Raw genomic sequence first — 18,580 nt, 5'->3', positions numbered from 1 at the left:
TCTGTTTGGTTAGTTGGGTAGTCTTTTTCAGCAGAGGTTGTACGGCTTAGGCAGGGATTTAGGGGACGATGGAGCGATATGGCAAGAGGAAAAGAAAAGGAGAAAAAAAGCACTTTCTTTCACTATCCCTTGTTTATCTTTCACAGGTTGTTGACATCTGATTTCGGATTACTCGAGGTCATAAATCGTTAACACAGAAAACGCTATCTTTTAAGTATTTCTTTTTCTGCAAAGGTAGTATTGATTTTTATTCAGAGTGAAAACAGAACTCACAATGCAGTAAAGTCCTCAACATCACCTCATAGGTTCTGTGACTTTAAGCAAAATGGCGTATAACAAAACCAATGTTACCACAGGCTAATTGATATAAACAAGAGTTAAGTTCCTATGGCATCTCGTCAATGTTATAACAAAATGGCACTAAATGAAACAACATTATTTGAGGACCTGCTGTGTCTTCATTACCTTGGGTCCCTCTTGTGTGATGTTTAGTCTGTGTAGAACATGCTGAGAAAATGCCCTGAACAAGCCAGTATTTTGACAACCAGAGATCTAGAACAAAAACAACAGTTCATATTACAATGAGTATTCGTATATACTATTTAAGATAATCTCAAGTCATATATAAATGTTATCTTTACATTATCAAGAATAAATTCTAAAAATATAAACATTGACAATAAATAACATGCTTACCAAAGGAGTGTTATAGAACAGTCCATATCTCATCCTGGGGAGTAGTGAGAAAATAGCTTCTTTAAAACATACCTAACAATGAAAATATTTTAAAAGGTAAGAAAAGACAATTTGTACCCTTCACACGAAATAGCCCTTATGATTACAGAAAATCAATTTTAATTAACTTCTATTTTACATGAAAATATTTTGAATAGCTAACTATTTCATTCAGGTGACATTTATGTTTTTGGAAAAGCTACGAAAAAAATGTTTTTAAAAGCTTCATGGTAAATAACAATGAGGATTCCAGTTGTAAAAATGGTAATGGCTAATAGAAACTCATATTAAGTATTTACTTGATGAGTGAGTGATCTGCAATGACAATTATTTATAGATATTTCAGTAAAATTTCCAGTACCCTTTTGGAATCATAGGTTTTCAAATGTATAACTTCATAATCAGTAAATGCTTTCCATGTGTCAGAGAACAGATCACCATATCCATAAGAGCTCTGAAAATAGAAACACAACAAGTTAGGGCAATAAAAAGAGTCAACATTGCTTTTCAAGAATGCACAATGTACCCAAATTAGCTTGTTAGTGTTAAGAACTAATGATCCTAAACAAGCTCATAAAATCCAGATAAGAAAAATGGAATTTTTATCTTGGGATGGAGTAAGTACCTAATTTGATATAATATCAATAAAAGTAATCACCACAATTATAATCTTAGTCAGCTAGACGTATTTTGTTTTTCCACCCTAGCCTTTTCTATTTTCATGTCTGAAACTGTAGTTGTGTGTGTGTATGTGTGTGTGTGTGTGGTGGTGGTGGGGGGGGGGTTCTGTGAGTTTTCTATCCAAATTACAGATATACACAACACATACATATACCACCATCTATCCACACTGATATGCTCAGCCAGCAAAAACCATCTGGGTAAATAGAATATGCCTTTGGAAATAAACTTCAGAGCAAGAAAACACCTTCAAAGTTTTAACCTTAGAAATACAATGTATGCAACACTACGACCTACCCATTCTCTACTGAGTAACATAATTCCCCACTAACATTAATGAGAGTAATAATAATAATAGCATCTTGCAAATTCCTGTCGCAGACACTAAGCACTTGACATTATTAACATATTAAACCACCCACAAACTTAAGAAGCTAGGTAATATCCTCGTTTTACAGATGAAGAAACTGAGACACAATTTAAATGATTTTCCAAATTCATAGAACTGGTATATTTGCAGGGCTGGGATTAAACCTAAAGTGTTTGGTTCCAGACTCCATGTTCATAACCTCTATAGGGCAGTTGCCTCTCAGCAAGAACCAGTTCTTTCTAGTACATTTACCAAATGCATCTCATTTCTAAAAAGTAGAAATTAATTATGTGCTCCATCGGCTAAAGGAAAAAGATCAATTTATTTTAAAATGGTATAACTTAGATTGAAAAATTCAGCCAACAGAAATAAGAAATGTATTGTAGGATTACAGTCAAGGTCTCAGCTGGTTATACATTTCATTCATTATGTTCATGTCTTTTTACCCTTTTGGCATTTTCTTTTTTTAGGTTATGAAAATTTTATGTTGCACATTTTAGAGTTATTTCAAAGTTATTGAGAACTGTTAAATGTGATGATAAAAAAAAAAATCCTTCTTTTGCAGCTTCTCGACTGCCGTTCTAATAAAGGCCCTTCACAACACCATCACAAGTGAAACTTCCCTGTTCTGGCTCAATAAGAAATAAGGAGCAATTAAAAGAAGTGACTCAAGACGGTTACTTGAAATAAAATACCGCAGATAAAATAGGACACTTTTAAAAGGAAAATTTAATTATAAAATATATTAATCCTCATTGATCCCTTTTCAGGAAAATCATGTATTATTTAGTAATAACCACCTCTAGGAGCTTCTTTTCCACGTCCTTCAAATTCAAATTATCTGTCATAGGGGAAGGAAGGACTGCTTTCTTGTCTCATATTGCAAAATATTTGGATATTCTTAAAAATAACAACACTTCCTCCTGTGATGTGTCAAATTTAAGCATGCATATAACCTATAACTTAGAATTTCTACTTGTAGAAATCTATCTTACAGGAATGCTAGGTGAGTGTGTAAAGACATATGTATATGGGAAGGATGTTCATTGTAGTATTTCAGCAAACAGCAAAGAACTGGAAGCAAACAACGTGATCTGGGTGGGGACAGAGATAAATGCATGCGCAGAGGCAGGCATCCATCGAACAGCGTACCACTAGCAAGCAATAACCCTAGATGTACTGACCTGGAAATATGTCCATGACATACTATTAAGTTAATAATATGAGACAGAGAGAGTATATTTTCTATAAAAATATATTTACATTTATTCAAATAAAGGTTTAACAAGAGACTCTCACATGGTAACTGCAATTACCTTTAAGGAAAATAGAGAAATATTTTTTTTAACATTATAAACTTCTGTGTTGTTTGAACTCATTATAACCAGATATTATGTAATTAAAAATAATAAATTTAAATTACTTCTCAGTGCAAGAAAATATGGAAAGCCTCTAGTAATAGCCCCCTTTTAGTAATTCTGTTAAAAAGAGCAACTCTTCCATGCCTAGAAATTCTGCAGAAGTGTCCATTAATTCATGTCAGGTTGGTGGCCTTACCCATCCCACCAAGGAAGCCATGTGCCTGAAGGGAGAGGCCAAACTGCTAAACTTTGCAGGGGCTAGAGGGAAGGCCTCACAGGCCTCTTTCTGGGCACAGTTTGTGAAAGGTCACTAAGATGTGAGCAGCAGCCATAGCCGCTTCTCTGCCCTTCTCCTGGCCACACAGATCATCTGAAGCCTTGAGGACTGGCTCTGAGGCACCACTGTCCACTATCAGGGATGCGAATCACAGCTGGCCTGGGAATCATAGTATTGTTTTATTCAAGGCTTTACCAGCAAAAGAGAAAAGTCGGTGGCTACATTACACCTTAACACTATCCCCATCCAACCTTCAGAATTCTGTGGGCCTCAGTTCTAGAGCAACCCTGCAGATCTGCCTGTCCTGAGAACCTGAATGAGCAACTAGTAAAGGCCTCTCTGACCAAGACACAGGTTTAAAATGGAAGCAGAGAGAGCAGCAGAGGAGGGAGATAACATCAGGGCACCCAACCTGCTGGGCTAAATACTACCAGTGTGTCCAGGCCAGTCACGGTCCACCTGCCCTGACATCATGTGCCCCATTACCAGAGTAACCTGAGAACTTCATGGGGGCTGTGCATCCCATTTACTCCAACCCAGCAGACACAGAGAAGGGAGAGTTGGAGAAGATGGCTCAGTTTAACTTAGTTCATTTGAGGAAGACATGGAAAATCAAGCAACAAGGAAAAGAAGCTTCTGAAGAGTGTCTGGAAAAATTTCCATCAATCTAACTAGTTCTGCACGGAACAGGCTATGAAGTACTGTGGTTTCTGGACAGTGGTCTGGGGTTAGACTTCCTGGACAGGAACCCCTGACTCCACCCCTTGCTGACGGTGTTACTGTAGAACAGCCCAGAGCCTCAGATTCCTCATCTGTAAAATAAGCTAATAAAAACCCTCACCCATGGAGGATTGTGAGCATTAAATAAGAACATCAGGTATTGTTTTTTAAAAAGAACAATCACCCTGAGTTAATCATTCAAGGCTACCTATGGCTAGTGATTATGGCCTAGAAGCACTTACACAAAAAGATGAAAGGGACTATTGTGCTCTTTGCTCACAGAAACATTTTCAGAAATGTAACTGTGTTGGCAATAAAACTGGAACACAAAGGGAAATGTAAAAACACGCAAGGAGGGAAACCAAAAGTGAGCATTAACATGCTAAGAATTAAAGAGCCAATTCTCATCTGACTTCAAATCAAACTACTTTTCTAGGCAGCTCAACTATGAGCTTTATATAAATGAAAAAGTATTAGCAAAACCATTTCCCCTTCTGCATAAGGATCTGACCTTCAGTTAACTATCTAGCTCTGCTCTTTCGGGAAATGAAGACAGCATATGTCAACTGTGTTTCTAGGTACCATTACTTATGATTTTAAAAGATGCTTGATAGATAAAGTGCACCTGGACTGGGAAAGGGTACACTGACTCTTGTGACTGGCTGGATCTCTTGTGGGGATCCTGAGGCTTTGCCAATTGAGTTGTCCCAGGAGATACTGTATCTACCCCAGGTGGATCCCATCTCCTTGCACTTTACAGAAGGACTCCTTCAGGAAGAAATGCCTAATGCTGCCCTGCCAGCAAGCTGTGGTTCTCCTGCAATAGAGTTCTCAATAGACTCATGTCAAGAGGGAGGCCGGTCAGAGTCTTGTAACTTGGAATGTTTAGCTGAACCTTAGATGACTTCTTGCGGGGCATTCCACCTTCCCAGTTTAGGCAGCCTCTCTCATGTATACTACAAACTACATGTTCGTATCATTGTCTTTGTCACAGGTAACACTCACAGCACACATGCTGTGTGTCAGGCACTGTGACTATTCATACACTATATGGTTTATTCTCAAAATGACACTGAAGTAGATACTATAATTATCCCATTTCACAGTTGAGTACACTGGGGCAACTCTTGGTGGGGGTTACCTTGGCAGGTGGAGGGGCCAATATGGAAAAAAGCAAGGAAAAGGCAGGAAAAGAAAGACTAGAATAAATAAAGACAACACTAAAAACAAAAAAAGCAAATAGCAGGTGTAGTATTTATGTGCACGACCAAGTCTTGCCCTGCGTGGAGAGCTCATACACATAGCACAATTGTCACAATGCAAGCAGCAAGAGGAAAGCTGCAGGTAAGCAAAGGCAGACAATAATTACAGCAGGCCAAACTGTAAATACAAGCAAGCTGCCCCACATGAGGCATGCGGGGGGTGGAATGGTCACAGGGGTCAACAGGATGACAGTCTTCATATACCTGTCTCAGAGGAACACTAAGCACAGGTTTTTGGTCTCTAGAGTTCCACCCGCCCAAAGGTAGAAAAAAATCTTCCACTGCCTCACTCTAAAATTCAAAGAACCAAGCTATGTATACCTACCTATGTATCTGTCCATATGTATACGTACATGTAAATACATTACACAGACACATTCCCACTCACTGGCATGTTTATTTGAATGTGTGTGTCTTAGAAAAATCTATTTCACCACATCAGAGTAACAGATTTATTGAGCAAAGCAAAGATAGAGCTGAGGCCGACAGCATACTCTCACTTACCGTGTCCCACATCACAATGTACACATCTGTACTGAATGAATTATTAACGTGCTGAGTAATATAAAGATTGATAAAGTCACAGAAGTGGTGATACATGTTAACACCTAGAATTGGAAAAAAGAAATCTAAATTAATTAAGTCCAAAGAACAAATGATTGTGCAATTTTTATTCTACCCCATCTATTTATAATGTGATGGACTTTTAGCTGAAATAAATGAGAAATGTTTTTCTAAACATGAAATCTTCTATACTCAGGTAGTACTCAATTTACAGATTGGGTTCCAAAATTCACTTTAAAATTGGGTACTTAGAAATCAGGAATACATTTTCCCCCCATACACACCAAGTAACAAATGATCATAAAGTTCCCAGAAATAAATAAGTAAATAAATAAATAAAACAGTCTATTTAGCTCAAAATTGCATAGAACTATAGGACCATGAAGACTGATTGTTATTTTTTACGATCATTTATTTTAAAAAAATCAATTAAGCGACACCTTTTCATCACAGAACTATTGACAATAATGGCAACTATTAACGTTTTAGTACCTTTCATTTCTGTCTCCTTTTTTCCTATTTAATCACTATAGCATTGCTTTTTGAAAAAAAGGGCTGAAAGGCTGAAAGTCATTTAAAAGGGCTGAAAGTCTCATGTCCTAATTGAAAGAGCATGAACTTCAGAATCAGAACTGGGTTGAATCCCAGCTCAGCCATTCACGAGCAATGTTCTCAGATAAAAGTCCCTAAGCTTCTCTACTAGAAACAGGAAATCATTATATTTAGGTGCCAGCTTTGTTAGAAGAAATGCAACGATTATCTAAAATTACCCGGCCTCAGAACTGGCACATGGTGAAACAATGAAGACAAGCTGGTCCTGCAGGATCAGAGAAGTTTGGGGCACAAGTGTTGCTATTTATAAGTTCCTAAGTCCATCATTAAAAAGACCGCCCCCCCCCAAATAAACAAAGAAACAAACAAACAAAACACATTCATATTCTCCCTCCCTCCCTCCCTATCTTTTGCTGACTTAGGTGTGCAGGACCCAGTATTCAACCTGGAAGTGAGGAAATCTAAAATGGATGAAATTCCAAAAATCGACATTTAAACATGCACCTTAAAGGGAGGAAATGTTGATTGAAAGAAAATCAGTGACTCATAAAAGCAGAAATCATAAAATATTCTGACTTCAATCCCATGGTAAATAACAACATTGTGTGCCAGAAAATAAGAGCTAAAATATACTCAGTTATTTTTAGAGTGGTATATTACATGACTGTTTGGAGAGGCTCCTTTTTTCTCCCAGAGAAATCTTGGCAAAGAGTATATTTTCAAATAAACGAAAAAAAGAAAGTTCTATTCCAATTCCCCTTGCCCTAGGTGAGCACATCATGCACATTAGCCTCCTCTGAATGTACCATTCAGCAGGTTCATAACATTTCTTGAGGAAGGTGGTATGCACAAAATGCTCGGTGCTATGAGGATTTATAAATGAAGGAGAAAGCGCAGGTTCTGTCCTCAAGAAATGTGCCTCCTAGTGAGTCTTGCTCTGCAGAATGCTCATTTTCTCAAGGTACGAGTTAATATGAAAAGGAAAAGTTAATAGCACAAGTTAGAAGAAAAAAGTAGTTATGAATATGAAATGACACATGTCTACCATGGCCTATTATACCTACTTTACATACTTTATTATATAAGTATCTACATACATTGAACAGTCCACACATACTCAAGTCACTCTTTTATAGACAGATGACAGTGTTTTCTTTGCCCCTTTTTAATTTGCATACTTAAAAAATGAGTCAGGACCTCAAACAGTATTTTTACTTGCTCTTATTTCAAAAACTTAAACTTGTCCGATTTCTGAACCGAATATTTTGTAATATAAAAATTATGACTTCAGAAGGCATGGCACATTAAAAATATGATCAATAAATTATAGTAAGTCTGAAATATTCGTGACAGAGGGCTCTCTATATTTCACTGTAAGCCCAGCCTCTCATGAATTTTGATACAGTATGACATCTTCATCTCTTATGATGAGAGAGAGAATGTAGTACAATTCATGTTTCTCCTCTCCAGGAAAACCAGTTCACAAAGTTAAAACTGTGTTTGCAAGTTGAAAAAAGCTATAGACATAAATGGGAGAAAAACACTGTAATTTTAACTTTTTTCCAAGAATAAACTGCAGAGCTGATGTTCAGAGGAATTTTAAGTTCACTTCAGTCATGGAAACAGAGGTCAATGGTGTTCCTTCACCACTTACAGTACATAAAAGGCTTTTGAAAAACTTTCTAATGAAGCACAATCTAAACCAAGTGATTAGAGAAAGGAGATGGGGTAAATTTAGTTACAAAAAGTATACATGTACCTTTTCCTCTCACCTCCTTATTGAGTCATTTGATACAAATGTGCAGGCTTCTTCTAAAATACCGAAGGTATTAACTAATGAGAAATTCAAACTAGTTCACTTCTTCAGATTAGAAAGCAGAAAGTAAATCTACTAATTAATGTCATGCTGCTTCCCTAAGCCATAGGAAATCACTACATAGACATAATATAAAAGGATCAAAGCCTCATTAACTAATAAATAAATAACAGACAAATTAACTTCTCACCTGCATCCAACTTCATGAAATAGGTTGGTTTTTCAATAACAATGTCACAGTTAGCATTGTCTAGAGGTCTGAAGTTGAGCTGCGTATAGCTTTGGAGCTCAGCAAACCTGGAAATATGAATTGGGAGGAGTCTTCAAAGTGATTCTCTGACCTTCTACTACAATGTAACTTAAGATCTATTCATTAGAGTGATTTTATTTCTAGAATAAGCTCTTAGAAATACATGTGAGACTTCTCAAACTTACTAACACAGAGTTGGAGACTGATTTTACTGTTGAGACATGAACAAAAGTGATTTTAAATTTCAGTGTAAGGCCCAGATCTTCAGAGTACTAGCTCCTCTGAGACTACGTGTAATAAATTTGAATTCTCCTTCAAAAAAAAAAAAGGTACACTGGTAACTTTCCAGACAAAGAAGCAATTTGCACATTGAGTTAGCTAAATAATCTACCAGTAAAGTGGGAAGATTCAAAAAGATTCCAAGGCTCAGAAGCAATACTGACCCAAAAGATCTCTTGTGATGGACTGCTTGGATTCTAAGAAAGACGGCATTAAAAGAATTATCAAGTGTCTCGAAACAGCTAAGCTTCCCAAAAGAAGGGAAAGTGTTTTTCTCAGAAAATGTCTTTGGAAGCTACATGGCACAGGTTTCTTCCACACAAAAGAAGACAATCGGAGGCATATGACAGGAGAGAGTTAGCCTAAAGATCATTTCTAATGCTTCATCTTTTAAACTACATCTGATGTAAAACAAATATCAGACAGATCCTTTTAAAACACACATGATGCTGAAAGATGGTGGTTTCAAAAATATGTACACAAATTCTTTGATACTTCTTCCTTCATGAAGCGGAGCTTAATTCCCTCCCCTCTGAATGTGGACTAGACTTGGTGGTTCACTTAGAATGAACAGAAGATGGCAGAAGCTATGGTGTGTCAGAGATTAGGGTATATAAAGGCTAAGTCCTCCACCTTGGGGCATGCTCTCCCTCTCCCTGTCCCCCTGTTTAAAGCCACTGTGCTCTTGGGGAAGCTGGCTGCCAAGCTGTAAGCAGCACTAGGGAGAGGCCCACGTGGCAAAGAAATGACACCTCTCTGGCCAATCGTCAGAGAGAAACTGAAACTTATGTGAAGATTAATTAACTAAAACCTCATTTGAATTGGAGTTGGGAGGGCCTGGAGTGGGAACTCTCATGCGCTACCACTCACTGTCAATTACTCTAAACAGGAAGACAGTACTTTCCATCTTCAACAGGAAGATGTTTACTACTCTTCTACTCCAACAGTAACAAGGAGAAATTTCTCACTTACGAACCTACTCAAGCAATGAAAGACTGTTACAACTCATTCAATGAAAAGCCACTATACTTCGAATTCCTAGTTTCCTCCAATAGGCTCTTTGTTTACAACAGCCCCTCTAAATTCCCCGTTTCCTCTATAAAATAATGTTCCTCTCCTATGTCCTCTAGACTTGGCCATGGTTCACCTTTAGACTGCATGTCCTTAATTGCAATTCCTTGTTATTTCCAAATTAACCCATTTTTTCTAGAGAAATAGCGAGCTATTTGTTTAAGGTCAACACTTATGAGTGAGCTTAGAAGCAGATTCTCCAGGCCCAGTTAAATCTAGAGATGGCTACAGCTCTTGTTAACGACTGGACTATGATTTTGTGAGAGCCCCTGAGCTGGAAACACTCAGCTCAGCTGCCTCCAAATCCTGACCAACAGAAACTTTGTGAGATAATGAATGTTTGCGGTCTTAAGCTGCTAAATTGTGGAGTAATTTGTTATACAGCAATAGATAATAAATACACATATATTCTACAGTGTATTTTAGAGTAACTTGTTACATGGCAATAAATAACTAAAACGAACACACACTAGGAAACTACCAAGTGAAATCAGATATCAAAATGTACTAGGAATCAAAATGCCCACTAGGAAACAGGAACTCCTATTGCAAAACTCTGTTAAGGAAGTTGCTGCATTGTAGACCGCAGAATGCCATACAAAAGTATGCTAGATTATTACCCCGAAGGGTTTGCTTAGGATGAAGATTTGACCTCAAAAATTAACATTATATAAGAGTATCCTATGTGACTTGTGATACTGTGATTTCTAATACATATATTTGGTCTTCACCTCCATTTCTGGCACAGAGCTTCTAAAACCCTTGGGATTTCCTAAATGATGAGAGCCACAAGGACATCTTTTGTTGTTAATGAGGTAGCTTTTGGACCACCTTAAAGTTGGGGGCTGGTTTCCAGAACCAACCATGGGATTAGAGGGTTGGAACTTTCTCTCCCACCCTCTGACCTCTGGAGAAGGGAGAAAGACTAGGGGTCGAATCAGTCACCAGTGGCCAATGACCTAATCAATGCTACCTAAGAAATGAAGCCTCCATGAAAAAACAAAAGGAGAGCTTCCGTGCTGAGGAACACTTACAGATTTGGGGAGAACAGTGTGCCTGGAGAGGTCACAGAAGCTATGTATCCTTTCCCATACCTTGCCCTGTGCATTTCTTCCAGCTGGCTATTCCTAAGCTGTATTCTTTTATAATAAACAAGTGATCTAACAAGTAAAATGTTTCTCAAAGTTCTGTGAGCTGCTCTAGCAAACTAAACCCAAGAAGAGGGTTATCAGAACCTCCAGTCTATAGCTGACTGGTTAGAAGTACAAGCGACAAACCTGGGCTTATGACTGGGGTCTGAAGTCGGGGAGGGGGTGCAGTCTAACAGGAGTAAGCCCTTAACCTGTGGGCTCTGACGCTATCTCCAGGTATGTAGTATCAGAATAGAGTTGAACTGCAGGATACCCAGGTGAGTTCAGAGAATTGCTGGGTGGTATGTGGAAACCCCACACACACTTTGGAATTGGGTACTCAGAACCTTAGACTATAAAGGAGTAGCATGAAAGTTCTGGGGGGATGATAGAACAGTTCTGTATCCTGACTGTGTAGTGGTTACATGCACCTAGACATGTGATATAAATTTCATAGAATTATACATCCAAAAAAGAAAAAATGAGAGTATATAAGCACTGATGAAATCCAAATGTGTTTACTTATTGACAAATGTCAATTTCCTGTTTTTGACCATTGTGCTATGGTTACATAAGATGTTGTCATTAAAGGAAATTATGAGTCTAAAATTATTTTTAAATCAAGTTTTTTAAACTACCCTAATTCCTTAATGTCTAGAGATGATAAATTTCTTCATAGACCATAGAACTAGTCTAATATTTAAAATGTTTTAAATCAAAATGTATTCCCCAATTTATATAAAGTTCAAAAAGCTAATCAATGGTGTTGAAAGTCAGGATAGGATTTGCCTTTGGAAAATGGGGGTTGTGACTAGGAGAGTGTCTGTGGTGATGATGATGGTCTATTTTTGACTTGGGTAAATATTATACAGGTAGGTTCACTCTTTCATAACACAAACTTTATACTTCTCTATATGTTTGTGATATAATTAGATAAATGTATACTTCTTTGAAAAATGTATTTCCCAAAACACATGCAGCAATTATTAAAGTTAATAAAAATTCATTTTTGAACTTATTTTTTCTTTTATTAGCAAACAGTAAGTACTATATATCATACTTCCTAATATTTTATAAACACATATTTGATTCATAAATAACTGACAGATTCACTCTGTAGCCATCACTCCCCAAAAGCTCATGCCAAATTATCTATGAATGAAGTAACGCTCTCCATTTGAAAATTACTACCCACATCTGCAAGTACCAGAAATTAAGGCAAATATTTTAGAGACATATATTTTTAAAAAATCTCACCAAGACTGCAGAGGGCTCTTGCGCTGACCTTCGGACATTAATGTACGAATGTCAAGTTTACACTGTCCTCCAATTTCACCAGCCTGGAAAAAATCTTCCTTAAATCTGGTGAGTGACAAAATATTAAATTGAGTTCAGAAATTTTTTCATGACTCAAGCATATTGATTGTAACCAAGGTAGTTTCTCAATTTCCAAAATCAGTTTTTCATCAGAATTTAACTTTATAATAGAATAATTCAAACATATACAAAAGTAGAAGAACGATATAGGTACATGATAGACCCAAAATCCAGCTTATAATCATCTCATGGCCAATTGGGGTCTTCCATCCCCAACCATCTTCAATCTCATCACCACATTATTATGAAGCAAATCTAAGGCATATTGCTGGGCCTGAAAATATTTCAGAATTTCCATTAGTTTTAGCATCAACCACTTAAATACCTGTCACGGTTTCTCTTGATGTTTCTTAAATCAAGATAGAGATTGGCTGCTCTGCAATACTGAAGATAACGAGAACATACCAGACTTGAGTCATTCTGAAATAAGGTTGAGAAAAAGAAAAAAATAACTCTGAGTATTAACATTTCAAGGACACACCCAAACTTGCTGGACATGTTGACTATATATGTACACCTTCAGGTTGAAATCACACAATGTGATAAGGAAAGCCTCCCAAAGACGGCTTCTGTTTAAGGATTTTTCCCCATCCCAAGTGGACTTTAGCCAAGCACAGGTTTGCCAATTTCACATTTTTAGGTGACTACAAAGAGCTCCAAAATGTTCTATTTATATCACCTCAAATTCTAAAGACAAGAGCTATATGAAGCACTCAGAGAGAGCTACCACTATCCTACCTTTGTGAAAAAGCATTTGGGGGTGGGGGGGGTGAGGAGAACATTTTGAAAAAGTCAAATGAAACAAGAATACATACATGAGACAAGGCTGACAGAGCAGTATGCCAGCTACAAAACACGTAGGGTCGCTGTCTGAACAGCAACACAAGGAAATGTTTTCTAAATCACTGAAATAAATGAGTTTAAGAGTCAACTACCAAAGCCTGTTTCTATTTCTATTTCTACCAATCTGGTTAGTGTTGAGAGAGGGATAGTTCCAAAAACTTTTGTCTGGTCTGGATTTTATTTATAGATTTACCATTTCACTATTTCTCCTGTAATTCTCAATGAAAACAAGGCCTTAATCTTGACCTGCATGGTATTTTGGAATCCATGGTTGCTAAGGGATCATACTCTAATAGCACAAAACATAGGCAGACAGATCTTGGCCAGGAAAACATTCTACAAACAGCCTTGGAAGAGGTGTGCCAGGTAAAGCAGTAGCTCCTCCTTTGCCCTTTCCACATAAACAGCTAGACACCAGCCAGAGGATACAACCTATGAAATAGCATTTGGTTAAAGGCATCCTGCAGCAGTGAGGGTTAATGATTTGCTTCCTCAATAAAACTGTTTAATCTACCTTGTGAGAACTGCTCAAAGTTCTATTATGGGATATCCTCCAAAAGTGCTATAGAGCATGTATTCATTTATTTATTTTTTTTAATGCAAGTGCATTAATTTTTTTTCTTTTTTTTTTCTGGTTTGCCTGGAGATAATGGAGACTCTGAGACGTCAGAGACTCCACCAGGGTTCAAAAACATTGGGAGATAACAGATCTTAGTCATAAGTGCTTAAAACTCCCTGGACTTTTAAAAACACTGAGCTCTTTGCTAGGAGCCAGGCCCTGCACTGAGCATTTTTATACGCAGAATCTTATTTCATCCTAATCACAAGCTATGAAATAGGCGTGGCTTAAGAGCAGAAGAAATTAAAACACAGGCTGGTTGGGCGCCCTGTCCAAGATTCAGAATTTGAACTCTGGAATGTGGAGCCTGCTCTTCTATGCACTACACCAAAACTGCCTCTAGATAACATGTTTGCATTACCAACTGAGTGCAATGTGGCACAGTTGACAGCAAACAGAAAAAAATCTGCATTTTAAATCTAGATGTATGACTAACTCTATGTAGTAGCTGTGTGGTCTTGAAGAAGTTGCTTGACTTTTTTGAGGACCCTGTCTTCTTCTCTGGGCAAGTGGCATCCATAATACCTGCCCTGCCTATCTTCTATCCTTGTGAGAACTGAACTAACTAACACATAGGACAGCTTTCTGCAAACTGTAAAGTTCTAAACAAAGAGCAGTACGGTGGGAGTATATCATCTGTCCCAAACTACTTGCAAGGGGAATTTGGAAAGATGAAATTTGTCTTCTTTAGCACAGATTGGGGGAAAAATTCTAAACCTAGTGGTATTTTAACTGCCTCAAAATATGGCCATCTGATGTATGTGTGAAAACAAGGACATGGTTTCCAAACAACACAGAACCACCTGTGTTCGGAAGTGAAATAAAAGTCCACACTAATAAATACGTGAGCATGAGGGAGCCCTTCACAGCACCATCTACTTTGTGTTTACATTACAAGATAAATATTACAAGTATTTTAAAATAAACGTGCTCGTATACTAAGAGGCTAAACACCCACCATTTCCTTAGGCTGGCAGAGCACATGAAGTTCCTCCAGCCGCTCTCCAGCATATCCGAAGTCAGCTTGTTTCCAGAATATGTCCTGGGCTGATTCCAGGGTATCTGTCCTATTTGTAAACAAAGAGACTCCGTGACTTTTTTCTTTTTAATTTTCTGAACCTTGAATTTTCTTTCTAAAGGTTAAATTGCAAGAGATTTACCATTGATTTTAAGTAAACTATCATAATTTTCCTAAAACTATCTCTTGCTATATGAAGTTACCAAAATAAGTTTTAATAGACTTACTCCCTTATAATAAAAATACACAACAGAAATGTATGAAGTTAGGGTCATCTGGAACTAAAGAGACTGAACTGTTGATAACTATATTTTTCTTAATCCATTAACCTTGCAATGTATTGGAAATACTAATTAAACTTAACTCCCCTCCAGAATCAAGAGGAAATCATCGATTTATCTTCTTAGTGTTTGCTGGGGGAAAGTATTTTCTGTGATCTACACTGTTTTCTCCCTCTGGCAGAAGAAATGACAGATATTCCTGGGGGTGAGGGGTGGGGGAGGCGTTAGTCAAGTTGAATCCATGACTTTGTAAACAAATTAATATTTAAATGAATTACTACCTAAAACCAAAAAAGTCTAGATAGGAATTGGAGCATCAGCAAACACTGCAGAGAAAGATGACTTAAAGGGGAGGAGTTATTCCATCTGGAAACTTACCATCCCATGTCGACATAGGTGCAAACAGGGTAACCAAACCTGAACTCTGGTTTGCAGGATTTCTCATAACCCCAGCAATACTTTAGATTTTCTAAGTGTTTCTAGAACATAAAAAATGTACATTTAGACTGACCTCCCTTTTGACATTGAGAGAGGACTCTTAGGTTTCTCCATGAAGAAAACAAAGCTTTATAGAACTTTTGCTTTTATATTTTACAATGCATATTCATTTCATAAAAATAACGAGTAAATTCTAAGAATAGTAGTTTTAAGGTTCTTAACAACAATTATCTTTAATCACCACCACTGCCACCATCATCAGCCAGGATCAGCGGACCCCACACAACATGAAGAGCTCTGCAACCCTGGGGGGACACAGCAGCTACTGTTGGCCAGGGAACTTTGAATGCTCTTCTGCAATGCTAGGGAGGAATGCTAGTCTGAATCCCAGGTCTGCTTCTCCACAAGCTTCCTGTGTCAGCACCATGGGAAAGGAAGTTCCTCACAATGCTCGGCTTTGATCTCTAAGGCCTCATGAGATGTCTTAATTAGCTCCAAATTGAGGCCTTTCCAACAATTCAGAAAACAGAAGGAAAGTCACAGTAACAGTCTTAATTAAGTGCATTTTTAAAAAAAGAGGTGTGAAATTCTTATGTTACTTTTAACTAGATAGCCTTTTCTGCATAAAAAAAAATTAATTTGATTCATTTATAGAGTATACAAATAATATTTATTTTACTAGCAATTTATATTTTAAATCTCACTTCTATGACTGGGACATAATTTTAAACAAAGTTTATTCACTTAGGAGTGTGAGATAAAATACAATGATTGACTTCCATTACAACCAAAGGATAAAATTCTACCTTCAAGTTCAAGTTATAAGGCAGAACTACTAAGTTAGCCTAAATTGCATACTTTTAAAACGAAGAGAAGAAATAATATTTACCTTATAAGGACAATGTGAGTCTTTTTCACAGACCGTGGCAATATGCCTATTATTGTGCAAAAAGAAGGGAATGTGCTCTTCTGGCAAGCGGAGGCTGGCATAGTTAAATAGAGGTTCTCCTGGAATGCCATCGGCCTCAGGAGTGGCCTCATCTTGGCTACTCAGTGGGACATCATGAAGCAGTATTCCAAAAACAAGCAGCATTAACATAGCAACCTCCAAACCTAGCAATCAAATTGAAAATGTGTTCATTAAGACATATCCTTTAAAAATCAAAGGGGTTAAGGGCTAAGCATAATTACAATGAACTTCGCTACATTACCCAGTATTGTTCCTTTATTCAGCAAATACTTATTGAGAACCTGTTATGTGCCAAGGCGCTGTGTTAGGAGGCGGTAAAGTTTCTTAACTTCCACTGCTGGAAAGTCTTTTTATAAGTAAGGTTTATTAAGCTAAAAATGATAGCCAAGAAGAAAACCAGTCTTGGGACATGGAGTCTAAACCACCAGCAGCATGACTAGGTAGCAAAGATAGCACATGCTCTGTCTCAGAGTTTTGAAAGTGTTTTTATATGTCACATAGGGAGAAAGGGGAAGAAAAAGATAGCCTGAAAGAATTCTCTTGAACTATAGACAAAGAGGTGGGAGAAGGTAAAGCCCCAGCTCTGGGATAGAAGAGTCTGCATAAAGAAATCTCACTCCTGTTGAGTGCCTATGGTCCGCAGTCCGGAAAGGGCAGATGTAAGCACCCCTGGGGCAGAGGGTGGCACTACTGGAGTTAGATGGTGCCTGGCTCAATAATCTTCGGAAACAATCATCTGGAAACTAATCCAAAACCCCAATGGGCAAAACAGGAATGTGAGAAGTCTTCTGTTAGCTGGCCCACAGCCATTAACAAACAGTTCTGTCTCTCACAGTCTCAGCCTCTGTAATATAATTTAGAACATCTCATAATTTTTTTTTTTCTTTTCAGAGTTAAGTATACAGGGATGAACAAAACGAGAACAACCCCTGCTTTCATGGATCTTATAATCTAGTACAAGAGACATATAAAGTAAACAAATAAACAATTTCAGATGATAAAGGCTATGAATCAAATAAACCAGGGGATGACACACTTTTTCTGTAAAGAGCCAGGTGTAAATATTTTTGCAAGCCATACAGTCTTCTGTGACAATTACTCATTAGTGCTTTTGTCTGGAAGAGTAGCTACAGCCTTTGCTAAAGGATTGGGAGTGGCTGTGTTCTAATAAAATTTTATTTACAAAAATGGGAGGAAGGCCTTGATATGACCATTTGCAGGTGTGTGAAATAAAGGTAATACGATAGACAACACAGCAGGGTGGTTAAGAACATGGACTTTAAAACTAGACATACTAGGTCTGAATCCAGCTACAGCTTCCTAAACTATATGACCCTGAGCAAGTCATTTAACTTTTCTGTGTCTCAGCTTTTCCATCTGTAAAATGGAAATTATAATAAACCTTTCCCATAGAGCTGTTGTGAGTTAAATATTGGTAAAGTGTTTAGATGTATCTGACACATTAACCACTATGTAGGTGTTTATTAGATAAATGTTTAAAGCTATGTTGAATGGGCTGCACGGTGCTAAATAACATTTGAGCTGAGACCTGAATGATGAGGAGCAGGGAGAACATGCCAGGGATTTGAAGAAAAGGAAGTGCAATGGCTCTGAGCAAGTGTGTATCTACTGAACAAAAAAACTAACAATCACAATCAGTATGTGAGTATATACTATATGCCAGGTACTCTTTTAAGTACCAAGGATGCAGCAACAAACATGCAGTCAAGAACTAAACTCCTTGCCCTTGTGAAGCTTACATTCAGGTGGGTGTAATAACAATCTACGATAGGACTTAGACTTAGAAAACTCCAGGAGTGAAATTCAGGCAGTCTACCTCAGAGACCAGATCCTTAAACTCTCTCTGTCCTGCTTTAGAATTGTGAAAAGAGATAATGGCCACAGACCTTACTGTATTTCTAACTCATACATAAGGATTAAATTTCTCGGACGAGATTTCTACTGT

General features: G+C 37.6%; 1 protein-coding gene across 5 annotated transcripts in view; it reads right to left on the bottom strand.

Moving 5' to 3' along the window:
- EOGT (EGF domain specific O-linked N-acetylglucosamine transferase) overlaps positions 1 to 18,580 on the bottom strand; it is a 36,301-nt gene that overhangs the window by 15,447 nt on the left and 2,274 nt on the right. For all 5 annotated transcript variants that reach the window (XM_016119272.2, XM_016119271.2, XM_016119273.2 and 2 more), the window contains exons 4-13: positions 16,534 to 16,757; positions 15,585 to 15,685; positions 14,866 to 14,974; positions 12,771 to 12,865; positions 12,326 to 12,430; positions 8,529 to 8,635; positions 5,911 to 6,014; positions 1,097 to 1,189; positions 697 to 768; positions 466 to 552 (exon numbers count right to left, since the gene is read on the bottom strand). In XM_016119272.2, coding sequence (XP_015974758.2) covers positions 466 to 552; positions 697 to 768; positions 1,097 to 1,189; positions 5,911 to 6,014; positions 8,529 to 8,635; positions 12,326 to 12,430; positions 12,771 to 12,865; positions 14,866 to 14,974; positions 15,585 to 15,685; positions 16,534 to 16,743 — 1,083 coding nt within the window. In that variant the 5' untranslated portion in view covers positions 16,744 to 16,757. The remainder of the gene's footprint in view (positions 1 to 465; positions 553 to 696; positions 769 to 1,096; positions 1,190 to 5,910; positions 6,015 to 8,528; positions 8,636 to 12,325; positions 12,431 to 12,770; positions 12,866 to 14,865; positions 14,975 to 15,584; positions 15,686 to 16,533; positions 16,758 to 18,580) is intronic.

This window comes from Rousettus aegyptiacus, unplaced genomic scaffold (assembly GCF_014176215.1).
Source record: "Rousettus aegyptiacus isolate mRouAeg1 unplaced genomic scaffold, mRouAeg1.p scaffold_m13_p_4, whole genome shotgun sequence".
Lineage (NCBI taxonomy): Eukaryota > Metazoa > Chordata > Mammalia > Chiroptera > Pteropodidae > Rousettus > Rousettus aegyptiacus.
This window is presented reverse-complemented; position numbering and strand designations above follow the sequence as displayed.